This window comes from Ochlerotatus camptorhynchus, unplaced genomic scaffold, assembly GCF_037179485.1.
Source record: "Ochlerotatus camptorhynchus isolate MF236.1 unplaced genomic scaffold, CSIRO-AGI_Acam_v1.1 ptg000036l, whole genome shotgun sequence".
NCBI classification, from domain to species: domain Eukaryota; kingdom Metazoa; phylum Arthropoda; class Insecta; order Diptera; family Culicidae; genus Ochlerotatus; species Ochlerotatus camptorhynchus.
The window spans coordinates 514,532-530,120 of NW_027040527.1; the positions used below are offsets into that span (position 1 = coordinate 514,532).

General features: G+C 42.1%; 2 protein-coding genes across 2 annotated transcripts in view; one reads left to right on the plus strand and one right to left on the minus strand.

The window, feature by feature from the left end:
• The window catches only part of LOC135710422 (transmembrane protein 65), a 620,863-nt gene that overhangs the window by 435,309 nt on the left and 169,965 nt on the right, over positions 1-15,589 (minus strand). The gene's annotated exons all lie outside the window — the stretch shown is intronic.
• LOC135709934 (protein CNPPD1) lies at positions 919-3,682 on the plus strand. Its single transcript, XM_065232384.1, has 4 exons — positions 919-1,117; positions 1,265-1,555; positions 2,232-2,354; positions 2,423-3,682. The coding sequence occupies exons 1-4, from the start codon at positions 1,073-1,075 to the stop codon at positions 3,272-3,274; spliced, it is 1,311 nt and encodes a 436-aa protein (XP_065088456.1). The 5' UTR covers positions 919-1,072; the 3' UTR covers positions 3,275-3,682.

The following is a 15,589-nucleotide window of genomic DNA, read 5'->3' on the forward strand; positions in this document are numbered from 1 at the left end:
CTTGGGAGATAGTTCAGGACGTGGAGGAAACCTTCGATTAAATTTCGTTCAGTACACGTTTAGAGCATATTCTACAAATAAATAATCGCGATTACGTAAGATACTAATTATTACACAAAATGACATTGATGCATTTCAATTCATCAATACGCTCCAATACGTATCCCCAATACGTTTGGATGAAACGAAAATACATGAGTGGTCTGCCCCTTGACAGTTACTGCCTGCAGCTTTTTTTTTAGCAAAAATGGTCTATAGACCTTTTTGACGTTTAATCGTCTTTCTCTATCTAGCACACATGGATGAATGCACGGTTTGTTTTCCCACTATTAAACTGTTTCCCTCTTGTTCGCACTCGTTCGTTTTAAATGGTGTACACACTCAAAGATAAATTAAATTAAAAAAGCTTAAAAAGTATGCAGTTTCCCGCTTCACCTTATTGAGTCCGAGCCATGATTACTTCGGCAGTAGTCATGCATGACTAAAATCTAAATAATCTTTCCAGTATTAGATTTAATTCTTTTTAAATACTAATACCTATATAATAAAAAAAGATTAAAATTCAATCAAAAATTTTTAAAATAGAATCAAAAATGATTAAAATATATTCAAAAAATGATAATCTACAATCTAATCAACCATGATTAAACTTGGATTAATTTCAGATGCTTGTTTTTTAGAAAGAAAGGATTAATTCTCAATCATTCAATGTCAAATTGATTAAATTTCAAGCAAAATGGGAATAGTTCAATTTATCAGTGCAGGGTATGAGCGAGGGTTGTATCGTCCCAGCCCTGCATGGAGCTCAAATTATTCACCACTGATGTTTAATTTATTCACCACGCGTATTCTCTCTTCCTGCTTCCTCGTTCTCTTTCTTCCTTTTTGACAGCAAGCGATCATTATTTTTCTTTACATCGCAAAAACACGGCCTGGTGATTTCGGTGGCGTGTTCTGTGATTTCTTTTCGTAAATTTTACTTGTTTTCCGCGGAGAAATCGTGATTTTCATACGTGCAAACACTTCCTCGTGATCGGCCAGTGATGATCGCACAGTGACACAGGCGTGAAAAATGATTGAACACGAGCAACCAGCTATTAATATCACCGACAATAAGGTCAGTCAAATGTATTTCCTTTAATGGCAATCCCCCTCAGCTCAGCAGCTGCAGCAACAAACCATATGGATGTTTGTTTGCAAAATCTGGAGCAAATATTGCGTTCTAAAATTAGAATATTTCCTTCGTCTTCTCAATTCGTAACAGGTGATAGATCATGAGGAATTCCTCAACCGCATCAAGAAAACGCTTTACTATGGATCACCGACGGTAAAGTGCACGAAGATTAGCCGTCCCCTGGCTGACTATGCGGCGGACATCTTCTCCGAATCGCACCGGGGCCACTCGCTCAGCCGATTGAACTTTGTCACCGTTGGCAATCTGACGGTCACACCTTGCTCCCTCATTCTGGCGATGATCTATCTGGACCGGCTGAATGTTGTTGATCCTGCTTACGCCCGTCGCATTACGCCATCGGAACTATTTATAGTGTCAATGGTAAGTGGAACGGACGGACGGGATTGGGGACTTTAATACAATGTGCTGTTCTTTTTTTTTTTTTTTTGTTATTTCAAACATTGATCCCCAAGGGTTATCTTCAAGGGACATCCCTTTGAATTTGAATGCGCTTTCTTCTCCTACATTTATCAGCATAGTTTGACCTATTTGCTATCTGGTGCAATCATTGAACATTTTCTTTTTGCATCAACACAGCTTCTTTCGCGATGTGCGATCAGTTCGATGCACTAATCGCATTAATTAACTCTTACTCTCTGTGTTCACGCTTCAGTGAAACTGCTAAAGATCCAATTGAACGAGCTGTTCGGTGTTGATTCGCAGTTCGATACCTTTTTGCGCACACGATATACGATAGTGTCTGCGGAATTTTGTTGATCTCTAATGAGTGGAAAGCGATGACTCAATTTATCTATTTTCTTTTTGCTGATGGCTGTTGATTGCGCGTTTCTTTTTTAAAGATGTATGAATGAAACTGCTTCAGTTCCTTGAAGAGACTACCTTGATATTCCCGAGCACAAATCAATAAGAGTCCTGCTACTTGACGATGAGTATAAACAGGAATAGAGATATAATACACTCCTGTACAAGTTCTCAAAGAACATTAAGTTGAGGATTCCCCACGAAGAAGAAGAATAATTGTAATTCATAATTTCAGATGGTTTCGACCAAGTTCTACTGTGGCTACGACGAGGACATCTATCTAAGTGCCTGGGCCGAGTCCGGAAATATATCGGTTGATCACATGAAAGAGCTGGAGCTTGAATTTCTTGATGCAATAGTAAGTATCCTATATAATCTGCCGCATAATCCTAACCAAACAATGCCTCCCATCAAATTCACATATAGGGTTGGAGCGTGTACGTATCGAACCACGAGTTCTTCGAAAAGCTCAAATCGGTAGAGAAGGTACTGGCCAAGCGGCAAGGTTTGGCACGCGGTTGGCTAACCTACACCGAGTTGATAAACTTCCTTCCGACGATGACACTGGCAAAGCAGATTCTCAACTATAGCACAGTAATTGCGTTCAGCTACACCGCCAGCGTTATGACCATTGCAGGGGCCTTCTTCATAGCTAGCAACATTAATGTACCTGGAAATCTCTTGTTCCGTGGGACCGCCGCCACCACCCAGCCCACACAGAGCACCGCTACTGCAAGCATCGACACTGCGTTGCCCACCACTGGTGTTAGCAAACCGTCCACACCGAAGCAACAGCACAACTGCTCCAGCGGATGCCCGGTACCGGTTTCAGATCCCTCGATAGAACAATCTCTCTTACTAGACTGCGAATGCTCCTTGCAAATGGCAATCGAAAGCGTTCAACTGCTCAACCGTGCTGCATACTTCAACGGTTCAACTTCAAACTATAAGGCTGACTTCCAACATCTTCCAGTGGCGCAATTGGCACCGACCGCACGCAACTACGGGCCCACTATCAGCTGGAAGAACTTCCGATTCATCTATCCGTTGCCCATCAGTGCTGAAGAGGACGACGATGGAAACGAGACTGACATGCTTTCGATTGGCACCGAACCCGACAACCGAAACTGCACCTACGGCGAATTCATTCCACTTTTTACTTACGGCACAAGGCCTCAGTGTTATCTGAAGGAACACGGACAGCAACCGGCAAGTCGTGTCTACGAGAGCTACAAACGAACTTTCGAAATGTTTAGTTCTTTTTTGAAATTTTTGTGAAGTTCGAAAATTTGTCCGTCGAAAAAGAGCTAACATTTTTTTTTTACCATCATATTTTTTTTGTAATCCACTCTTTTTATGATATGTTTTAATTAACATCTCCATTAAGAATTAATTTACTAACCCACAAAAAAGCTGCGAAAAGTAGGTAGGCTTAAAACGAAAACGATAAAAAAACAAGCACGGAATCTTTTTTTTATTCTGGCCGCAAGTATTTAAATGCTAACAAAAGTACCTTTCAACAAGAATTCCACTTCAACGAATTTAGGTCCAATGGTTCTGAATTGAAGCTAATTTGCAATTTCGTATTAACTGGTTTGAAATTAAAATACATAGAATAATTTGTCAATATTAACAGCACCGTAAATTATTGTTTATTTAAAAATTCAAAAAGTATCAATAAAATTATTTATTTTCTCAGCATTTCTTGTAGATGTAATACTTCATTGAAAAGGACATGTCCGAAATCTGCACCTAGAGTGATTAATCGTTTTCGAAAAAATAGTACGTCGTAAACAGCGTTGTTAATCGATAAAGTAATAAAGCAAACTTATTGGACGGTAGCTAGAAGCTTCAGCTGGATTTTTATATTTATAATTTTACCAAGAAAGACAAGGTACTCTCTGGGAGTTTTTTGATGAGGATATAGAAAATACCATCATCACCTGGAGCTTTCATAGTTTGTATTTTTTCAGTTATAGATCTTACTTCGTAAAATCAGTCCCCCAGGAATCATCAAAAATATTTGCCCGAGAGAAAATATTCAGATAATCCCGAGCAACCTGATTCTCAATAGGACTAGTAAGAACCAAACTGAAATTATGGGAATTCTCGAATTGCCTAGCAAGTTACTGAGCTTTTTCCAAATTTGTGATCAAAATGTTACCTCCTTCTTTAAGCGCTGGATTTGAATTGGCTTGCGAGGTTTTATCAAATTTTTTGTGAGCTTCCAAAACAGTTTGGAACTCGGGTCTAATTCGAAACATCATTTTCAAAAGTTTTGTTCCTCAGGACAGAGAATCGCTGTTTAATTTGTTTTTTTTTGCAAATCCCGCCAGATAACTATCATGGCAGGATCGCGTGTTCTTTGATATTGTCTCCTACGGACATTTTTCAGGCGGATTAACAGATGAAGATCGTCGTCTATTATAATTGAATCGAATTTAACCTCGCATTTTGGTACTGAGGCAGCTCTTGCTTCAACTATAGAAGTAGTCAGAGATTGGAGAGCATAATTAACATCATCATTGGTTTGCAAAGAAATTTTTGGATCGAAGTTATATTCCATAACATTTAATGTTCGATTTTGCTCGCAATCAGCTCTATGGTAATTGAAAGTAGAGCTGTTGGGATTAGAACTTATTTCTTGGGATATTTCAAAAGTTACTGGAAGGTGATCAGAACCGAAGTCAGCATGAGTAACCAATTGGCTACAAAGTTGACATGAATCAGTTAAGACCAAATCAATAGTTGAGGGATTTTTTGCTGAAGAAAAGCACGTTGGACTGTTTGGATATTGAATATTTTGTGTTGAACCTGCCAGCAAAACAATCATCAAACAGAATGTTACCAGTGGAATTGCTTTGAGCATTATTCCATGAGCGGTATTTTGCATTAAAATCACCAATAATGAAGAATTTTGAATTTAGACCTTGGTTGGTTTCTGAAGATCACCCTTGAGAAAATTATTTTGCTGGCCTACGAATTGTAATGGCAAATAAGCAACTATGAAGGCTGACTAAAAGTAAATGGGTACGCACAAAAAGACCTGTAATTCGTGATTCAATAAGTTTAAAAAGTCCATTAATGGTTGCTTTACAGTACTTTTTATTAAAACTTCTAAGTTACAGCATAAGATGGTTACATTTCTCCAGTTTGAACGAAATCTCGAACCTTCCTCTTGATGGAGCCCATCACCGCCCGCACAGTGGAAACGGACACGGAATCAGCGCATTTCCATTTTGCCCGCATTTGCTGGATGTCCTTGACTGCCCCGCCGCTTCGTCGAAGTCGCTGCTTTGAAATTGCCCAGTATTTTTCGATTGGCCGAAATTCCGGGCAATCCGGAGCTTGGAGACAATAACGAGCTTGTTGGCAGTATACCACTTCAGAATCAACTTGGAGTAGTGGCAGCTGGCCAAATCGAGCCAAAAGATGACTGCCCCTATGCTTGCGGATGAACGACAATACTCGCTTTTTCAGGCATTCTTCGCTGTAAATTTGGGGTGTCATCAGCCGTCAAAATTGGCTCACTACTTGACTTGCCTACGAGCTTGCCTATACTACCTATAATCGAATATCAGTACCATATTGAAAAAGTAGGCATTGAGAAAATGGCAGTCGAAGTTACGAAGTGCAATTCTCAAGTGCAAAAGTTTAAAATAGTGAGATACGATCATTATTATGGACGATACATGTAGAAAATTTGTCGAATAATGTAATGTTATGTTAATTTTCATTACAATGTCATTGAAAGATAATGAAAATGCGTTTTTTGATGCACCGATATTATTTAGGTTATGTATTGTATGATTGCGGATTCCTATCCAGAAATCGACGTCCTTGTCAGTCTGCTTAATATACTGGATTATGTTGGGGACTTGGTGCTAGCGGATTTAGAGACATAGCATATTATGTGCTTGGGCGCGCCAGTAGATCAGCAGCAAAGTAAAAATAAAGGGGAATGGGTTTGTACTGCAAAGTTCCCATCCCGGGGAGCAGCCACCAGCGTTGCCAGATATACCGATTTATCGATATTTATACCGATTTTCGAACTAGATACCGATATACAGAGTTCCTCAGAATACCGATTTTTAAGATTTTATACCGATTTATAACCAATTTTCTACCTCTCACCCCAGCAGGCCTGGGTTCAATCCCAGTCGGCGCCGCCGGGATGTTCTGAGGCATAACATATCTGATCACGCCTTCCTTCGGATGGTAAGTAAAGTCGTTGGTCCCCGGTTCATGAGTTGATGGGTCGATAGGTAGGGTCCAGGTGTGGAAGCTGTCTTCCTGGCACGTCGGTAGCATTGGTGCTCAGCACGGAAAACAAGATCGACGGAAAAAAACAAATCAAAGGAAAAAAAATAACGATTTTTTAAATAATCAAAATTATTATTGCATGCCGCCGCTCGAATTTCGGAGAAATTTTTTGTGAGAGACTTGTATCTTTTTGAATACCTACCTCATATAAAAAATCATCTCTTAAGATGCCTTATGCTTGATACTCTTTTGACTAATGTTTGCGTTTCCTCCTTTTGATTGGCTACCCATCAAACGAGAAATAGTCGATGGCTCTTTCCGGTAATTCCTAGGGAATCGAGAAATATGTTTTCAACATTATTTAACTTCCGGAAGTTTTTATTCATTTTTTAACTTCCTGAAGTTTCACCCAACTTTCCCTGAAATTTTCTTCCACCTTACCTTGGAAGCTTCTTCAGCCTTCGCTCGAATAATTCTTTCATCTGCTCCCGCCAGTTTGGAAATTTTTCCGGAACTTCGAGGATGCTATCATATTCTTATTGCTAATTCACACTAGCTGCAGGAACATTTAAGAAGTTCTGAAACTTCAGAAAAGTCCAGACTTTTGTGTTAGTTTCGATAAACTAAAGAAAGTGTACGCGATGAACGCTTCCAGTAGGAAAATGAACGACGTCATCGAATGGCGCATCCTGATTGGCTGACGCAGCCGAAGAAAGAGTATGAAAATAAACAACATTGCAATTCATGTTTCATGATCATCTCATCAGATAGGTCATTCTCTGCTTGATCGTCAAGCAGTTCAGTTCGGTGTTAGCTCGCTCTCTCGAGTTGTTTGAAAAGTTCGTGGCGATAGTGTTCGCGCTCTCTTTCGCGGTTTGTCGTGCGTGTGTGTGTGCCCCGAAATGGGGAAGCATCGGTCGCGAAGCCCGGCGAAGGTCCAGAACCCCGGTGAAGGAAGCTCCGGTGTGACTACCTCGAACAGGTTTGCTGTTCTCCCCAGCAAGAAGAGAAAGAAGAATCGAGGCCAGTCCGATGTCACTGCGACGAACGCCAGCGACATCGGTGATTTCGGCGACGCCATCGGCAACGAAAATTCTGCCGGCCCGAGTGCGGCAAAAGTGAAGCTACCTCCATTGGTAGTGAAAAATGCCCATCTTAATGAGCTCATCGCAGATCTAGCGACGCTGGGCGTTAAAGCCGAATACAAGTTGGGCAGAGTCGGCACCAAGGTGGTGCTCCGTACCAAAGCGGAGTATGACTTAGTCGTCACCCACCTGAGGACTTCCAAGGTGGAATTCTTTACTCATGACATTCCCGGTGAGAAGCCATTCAAGGTCGTCATTAGGGGCCTACCAAACTTCGACCCGAAGTTTATCGAAGCTGAAATCAGAGACCGGTACAAGCTGACCCCAAGTGCCGTCTATCGGATGACAAGGAAGGACGAAAATGTGAAGGCGTATCCGGATAGCCTTTTCCTGGTACACTTCCAGAAGGGAACGGTGACGCTCAACGCGCTGAAGGCCATCCGCTCCATCAATTCCATCATCGTCCGCTGGGAGCCATACCGTGGCGGCCATCGTGATGTGACTCAGTGCCAACGGTGTCTGAACTTTGGTCACGGCACCCCCAACTGCAACATTAAGCCACGCTGTGGCAATTGCGCTCAAGACCACGCCACTTCCGACTGCCCTGCGGATGGAGCCGTGGCGTTAAAATGCGCCAACTGTGGTGGTGCTCACCAAGGTTCCGACAGACAGTGCTCCAAACGCGAGGACTTCAAACGCATCCGAAAACAGGCGGCAACTAACAACCAACCAGGACGCAAGAAGGACAAAGTCCCGGCATTTCGGACGGAGGATTTCCCGCCTCTTCGTGCTCCTCAGCAAAGGCAAGAGAATTCGCGGGTGCATTCCACTCAAGCAACTTCTGGTGATTCTGCTGGCCAAAGCTCTCCATCCCCCCCCTGGATTCTGGAGACAACCACCAGCGCAAAACAACAACCCCGATCTGTTCTCAGCGGATGAACTGATGGAAATTTTCGTCAACATGTCCGGTGCTCTTCGTAAGTGCCGCAATAAGCCCGAACAGATCCAAGTGCTCGGTAAGTTCATCATCCAGCATGGTGTCTAAGCCGCTAACCATCGCTACCTGGAACGCTTGCTCTGTAAAAGCAAAACAGATTGAGCTTGCCGACTTCCTCCGCAAGCACAGCATCGACGTGGGCCTTCTAACCGAGACCCATCTAAAGTCCGGCGACAGCTTCTGGTTGCCTGACCACAACATTATCCGGCTTGATCGCACCAGCTCCAGGGGGGGGTAGTGTAGCGGTCATCGTCAGAAAGCGAATCAAGTTCTGCACTCTGCCCCACGTCCGCACTTCTATCATCGAGGCCGTTAGTGTGGAGGTGGAATCACCAACTGGAAACGTCCGGTTTATCGCTGTTTACTGCCCACGCCAGTGCACCGCCAACAATGGACTAGGAACTCAATTCAAGAACGACCTGACCGCCATCACCCGTACTAGCTCCAGATTCATCGTTGGGGGCGACCTGAACGCCCGCCATGAAGCTTGGCGGAACTACCAGCGGAACCGGAATGGATGTCTATTGTTCGACCACGCACAACATGGACTGTACACTGTGCAGTTTCCGGACGAACCAACTTTTATCTCTCCGGCGGGAAATCCGTCCACCCTGGACTTTTTCCTGTCAAACATCGTACTATCCAAATCGGAGGCGCACAACGATCTCAGCTCCGACCACCAACCGGTGGTGACTGAAGTCGGTGTCAACGTGGTTCCTGCTAGAAGCTGCCTGCGTAAAGACTACCACCATGTCAACTGGGTGCAGTACGGACGAATAGTGGACAGCAACATCGATGAAAATCCACTGCTCGACACTGTAGCTGACATCGACCGGGCGTTGGAAGGACTCCAACAGGCCATATCCGTGGCTGACGAGGCGTGTGTTCGACAAGTTCATGTGAGGGGTAAGTTTGTTGCTACTGATTCCCACACCCATTTACTTATTCGGTTGAGAAATGTTCGTAGACGCCAGTTTCAGAGGACTGGAGATCTGGGCAAAAAACGTGAAGTGGCCGTTCTGAACAGACAGATTGCTTCCAGAATGGACTCACTCCGAAATTAAAGTTTCGGGCGTGTTGTCCAGAATCTGGACGACCGCTCCAGACCATTCTGGAAGGTAGCCAAGGTCCTGAAAAATCATCCCAAACCCGTTCCACCTCTCAAAGCCGAAAATGATGACGATCGGCTTTTAATTACCCCACAGGAGAAAGCAAATGCGATCGGCAAGCATGTCGCTTCATCGCATTTGCTTGGCTTGACTATCCAAAGTCCGCTCGATGATCAGGTTGCGCAACGCGTTCAAAACCTAGATGTCTCCCCTTGTGTCGTGCCTGCGGCGGATATGATTACAGTACAACAAATTTGCTCAGCGCTGAAATGCACCAAGAACATGAAGGCTCCCGGGTTTGACGGTATATTTAACTTGATCTTGAAGAGACTCAGCATGAAAGCGTAGTCTCTTCTAACCGCTATCTTCAACAGATGTTTGGAACTGCACTACTTTCCAAGTATCTGGAAAGTAGCAAAAATCATACCAATCCGCAAACCCGGTAAGGATCCAACATTGCCTTCAAGCTACAGACCAATCAGCCTCCTTTCAGCGCTGAGCAAATTGTTCGAGAAACTCATTCTCAATCGTTTGCTCAAGTTTGTCGAGAAAAATAACATTCTCCTTCCGGAACAGTTTGGATTCAGAAAGGGGCACTCCACCAATCATCAGCTAGTACGGGTGATGAATAACATCCGAAGTAACAAAGCTGTATCCAAGTCCACAGCCATGGCCTTGTTAGACGTTGAAAAGGCGTTTGACAATGTTTGGCATGACGGACTTGTGTACAAGCTTTGTAACTTCAACTTTCCATTACATCTGGTTAAAATCACCCGTAACTACCTCCAGAAAAGGTCGTTTAAGGTATCGTTGAATGGTTGTCTTTCAGACACGTTTTCCATCCCAGCAGGAGTCCCGCAAGGCAGTCTGCTGGGCCCCTTGCTTTACAGCATTTACACTTCCGACATTCCTCCCCTCGGTGACGGTTGCGTGTTTTTCCCAAGGGGGCAGCGCTGCCATTTATACAGATTTATCTGTATTATACAGATTTTTTAATCTTAATACAGACCCGATACAGAATACAGATTTATCACAGATTTTTAAATTACAATACAGATTTATACAGATTTTTATAAAATGCTTGAGAAAAAAAAATCTATATCAAAATAAGTTATCAAGCAGTTCTCACTAATATCAATATATGTTATAATTTTGATGTTCTTCGCATATCTTTTAGCTCTCATTTTTGTTCTGTTAGCCATCAACTTCATCAAAATGAAATCAATTTGAGTTATCAGGAATAATGAAAACAACATAATTCTTGTTTTCATTTTGTTCTCACCCTCTGCTCGGGAACCTATCAAATTTCCATCGACAATTAATCATGTTATGGTGTTTTTGACAGCATTCACAACCAGAGGACCAACCGCTTTCGGATGCATGTGGAGCTGGTAGTAAACGATTTGAGATTGTATGGGGATTTACAGTATTAATTGAATATTTCCAATATAAGCATGTATGTTAAATACAAGAAAAGTGCCCGAGCACATTAAAATGGTACAAATACAAGTACTCGTAAACATTTTACTTGCATTGAAAATGTATTTCGTAAGAAATTGCGGATTTTCTGATATTCTCCATACTGCAAAAATGATTTTACCAGCACTGGCGGGGCGACATCTCTCGACTTTTCGGTGTAACTACCACACAAATGATGAAATTAATTGTATTCATCTATATTTAAAATATCAAATAGTAATGAACTCGTGCACTTTTTTGCATTTAAAACTGCTTATCAGGAAGATAATGAATATAAACTAAAATCTCCATACATTTTCAAACGGCTTAATATCACTCTTATAAATAAGTACGGGCGATATCACAAATGGCGCAATTATATCCCGTATGGTTAGTACGATAGCCTGAATAGGTGGTTAAGCACTTTTTATGGTTATTTTGTATGCACTGTATTTGTAAAACAACAAAACATGATTAATTAAGAAAAAAATCGTCAATACAGAAAATACAGATTTTTTAATAGAGTGGATACAGATTTTTTATAAAACCACCTGGCAGCTCTGCAAGGGGGGGAGGTGGCTGTCAAATACGAACAATCGTCGCCTACCACGCATGCCTCGCATAACTGGTTCCAAAGGTAAACAAGCCATAAGAAACCTACAGCGATTGTTTACGTTTGGAGCCAGTTTCATACAAGAATGATCAGTAGGCTGATTTGACAGCACGTCCCCCCCAGGTTTTTCCTGTTCGCAGATGATACCGCAATAGCCGTCAAAGGAAGGATGCCTCGCGAAATAACGAGCAAACTTCAACGATGCCTTAACGCCTTTGCTGATTATGCCACCACGTGGAAAATCAAAATCAATGCCTCCAAAACACAAACAATCATGTTCCTTCATCGGCAATCACCCAAACTAAAACCGGCTCCATCTTGTACTGTAATCATGGATGGCACAAGGGTTGAGTGGTCTGCCGAAGTAACCTATCTCGGGATGTTGTTCGATGAAAAGCTCCTCTTCCGTTCGCATGTAGAGAAAACTGTAGTCAAGTGTTCTACCTTGGTTAGGTGTCTGTATCCGCTGATTTGCCGCAGATCCCGCCTCTCAAGGGTGAACAAACTGGCCGTCTACAAACAAATCATAGCACCTGCGATCCTCTACGCAGCTCCGGTGTGGGAATCATGTGCACAGACTCACAGGAACAAAATCCAGGTCGCTCAGAATAGAGTGCTGAGGATGGTTCTTGATCGTCCTTTCGACACTAGAATAACAAATTTACATGAAGAGGCAGGCATTGCCAAAATAGATTCAAAAATTAACGAAATTAAGACTAAATTTAGCGGCGCCGGTGGTGTAGTGGTAAGCGTGATTACCTCTCACCCCAGCAGGCCTGGGTTCAATCCCAGTCGGTGCCGCCGGGATGTTCTGAGGCATAACATCTGTAATCACGCCTTCCTTCGGAAGGGAAGTAAAGCCGTTGGGTCCCCGGTTCATGAGTTGATGGGTCGATAGGTAGGGTCCAGGTGTGGGAGCTGCCTTCCTGGCGTCGGTAGCATTGGTGCTCAGCACGGAAAACAAGATCGACGGAAAACAAATCCAAGGAAAAAAAAAAAGACTAAATTTGCACTAAAATGTAATTTATCAGAACATGCTTTGAAAAGCAATTTGTATATATGTAGTAGATTAGGTGTATATAGTAGTTGTAGGTTAGTTGTAGTTGTAAATAGTAGTTATAAGTAGTCTCCTTTTTCAAATTTAAAACAAACCAATCTCACCAAGGTGGTCATACTTAAAACAGGCCTGATAGATTCCTTTCTGCTTAACTTTAAACAACAATGTTTGGTCATCGTTTCCAAAACCTACTTCCAAGCACACAATGTGCTTACCAGTAAACTTACTTATTTCCTCATGCCACCACACCAGAAGCCCACAACTAGGTCATAAGAACGTAAGCTACGACGGTCACTCATGCTCACGTAAGAATGTATGACAGAGCATGTGTAGAGAGAAAAAGAGAATCGTACGATAAGCTAGGCGTAAGCATTCTCTTGAAGTGTAGCTGAAGTACTAGAATGTAAGACATAAAATATGAGTGGAATAAACAACTACGGTGATTCTTGATCAATTCTTGTGTATAGCCGTCACGTCCGAAACTCCAACTAATGGCTAATGGGGGCTACCATACTAGGAACTGTAATTAATAATAATTGAAATTTCAAAGGAACTAAAGTTGAAAAGACGCATCTGTGTCACTTGATAAGTTATACATGTAAACCACACAAATTCAAGAAATATAGAACATTTAAAGTAAAAAAAAAATCATGTTTCATTCTGTATCCTGCATTTAACCATTGAAGAGGAAGCAGCGAATAAATAAAGGCAGAATTGAGAACAGTGTCTCATTCTTTTCGTCCGAGAACGGAGACTTCCCGAGCATTCGTGCTTTGTCCAGTTCCTGTTCGTTCATCCACTGGTTGCATGTGGTGAACGATTCATCTTCCATAAGTTCCACCTAGTGGACACTTTTAAAAGAGTTGAACTTTCCTGTTTCCCTGCTCATCGGAGCCTTGTGTTCGGCATGTTGCCGTGGTCCTTCGAGAGAGAAGAGGCTTACTTCGCTGGTGGCTGTAGTGGTTACAGCTGTTGGCAGCTCAACGACTGGTGGCTGAAGCGTTATCGGCGACCCATCGTTCCTACACTGTCCGCTGTGGTGTGCGCAGCCAACGGTGCATCGTCCCTTCGCTGGTAGCTGTGGTGTGCACAGCTGACAGTGGCTCATCGTCCCACTACTGGTGGCTGTGAGGTGCACAGCTGTCGGTGGCTTGATCACGAGTTGTGTCGTGGTCCTTCGTTCGAGAGAGGCATCCCGTCGCTGGTGGCTGTAGCGTGTACAGTAGACTGATGCAAAATTTGACTTTTTCGCTCCACAGTGCTTAAATGGTTTCAAATCGGGTCGTGATTCACCTCCAAAATTTACAACTCATTTGGTTAGAAACAGACTTCGCACAAACCATTTGAAGTTTACATGTTAATTACTATGGGAAATCTCAACTTTTTGTTCATTGCCTTCTAGTTATTTTCCATATTGAGCTGCGAAACAGCTCGATAGCCATTCTTATAGAAAATTTTCTCAGCTACAACTTTGCTGAAGATCGATTCTATGTAAAACGAGACAGGAAATAGTTATTAATTATTTAAGAGATTGGTAAACTTATGACATGATCAAGCAGCTGTATGGAGGCGAACCAGCCCAAGGCTGAAAGCCTCCCTAATAAAGATAAATTAATTAATTAATGATCAAGCAGCTGCTCTCTAGGCAACACTGTATTTTGCAGTGTGACATAGTAGCCATAATTTGTGTGTCCTATTCAACGCTCCAGAAACACCAATGTTGCCTGCTGAGCAGTTGATTGAGCATGATCATAAGACATCAGTGCATTGAACCATTAATAACTTTCGATCCTTGCATTTAATCAAAAAGTGGTCTTCAGCAAAGTTGTAGCAGGGAAAATTTCCTACCGATATGGTGAATTATTAGATAGACATGAACAAAAATCTTGGTTTTACCATAGTAATTCCCATACAAACTTCAAATGGTTTGTGCCATCTCAGTTTCTCACCAAATGGGTTCAAATTTTGAGAGGTTAATCAGGATCCAATTTGGAATCGTTTAAGTACTATGGAGCGAAAATTTCAAATTTTGCATCACTCTAGTGTACAGCCAACGGTGACTCTTCGATCCATACGCTGGTGGCTGTGAAGTGCATAGCTGTCGGTGGCTCGATCACAAGGTAGGTTTTCGTCTGTGCTGTTGTGGTAAGGGCAATGAATCTACCCCAAGAGAAATTGAGTACATAACAGACAGTTTTAAAAACTTCTGCTACCATTCGAAAACCCGGAAATTTCATAAAAGTCCAGCGATCTCTAGTGAACTTAAGGAAACATCATAATATTTTGGAATCTTCACAAGTCCAAAGAACTTTAGGGAAATTTAATGGTTTTCATGAACTTTAGTGAAGCTCAGAGAACATCAGGACAGATCAATAAATTTCAATGAAATTGCTGAAATTATAAAGGAGTTCTGAGAAACTCAGGCAATTTTCGAAAACGTCAGCAATAACCTGAGGGGCTCACGCAAATTTAGGAAACGTAAGGGAAGTTACATGAACAGTAGAACATTGCGAGAACATTATATGGGAAGTTTTATGCTTTTTTAATGGCAGTGTCGATAACTTTAAAAAATAAAAAAAATCGGGATATTCCGGTAGTCACAGTCTCTAATTTCAGGAAAATTACAAGAACTTTGAAGGAATTTCGAGGAATTATGGAATATTCCTAAGTGCATTTTAGGAATTTTCCGAAAACTTGAGGGAAATTGCGGAGTCTTCAGGGATGTTTTATGAATTATGTACATACTTGTTTCTTTCGACTGTTCCATAAGCGCTCTGGCTTCTGACTTTCTTCAGATGTTTCTTCCAATCTACACTAGGAAGTTTCTTTCGTCTTCTCCAGGAAATTCAATTAATTCTCCCAGAAATTTCTTTCATCTTCTTCTGGAAGTTAGGCCATAAGCCAAAGGTTTTTGTTCGACTTCTATAGAAAGGTTTTTCCGAGCTTATTCTGGCTTTTCCTGGAAATGGCTACTTTTGAAAATTTACTTCCGATTTCCGAAACTTTTCTGG

Bases quoted from the DNA above. Each gene is read 5' to 3' on its own strand.
- LOC135709934 (XM_065232384.1), top strand. From the start codon at position 1,073: ATGATTGAACACGAGCAACCAGCTATTAATATCACCGACAATAAG. The intron at 1,118-1,264 runs GTCAGTCAAATG...AATTCGTAACAG, and splicing joins TTAATATCACCGACAATAAG to GTGATAGATCATGAGGAATT. The intron at 2,355-2,422 runs GTAAGTATCCTA...ATTCACATATAG, and splicing joins TTGAATTTCTTGATGCAATA to GGTTGGAGCGTGTACGTATC.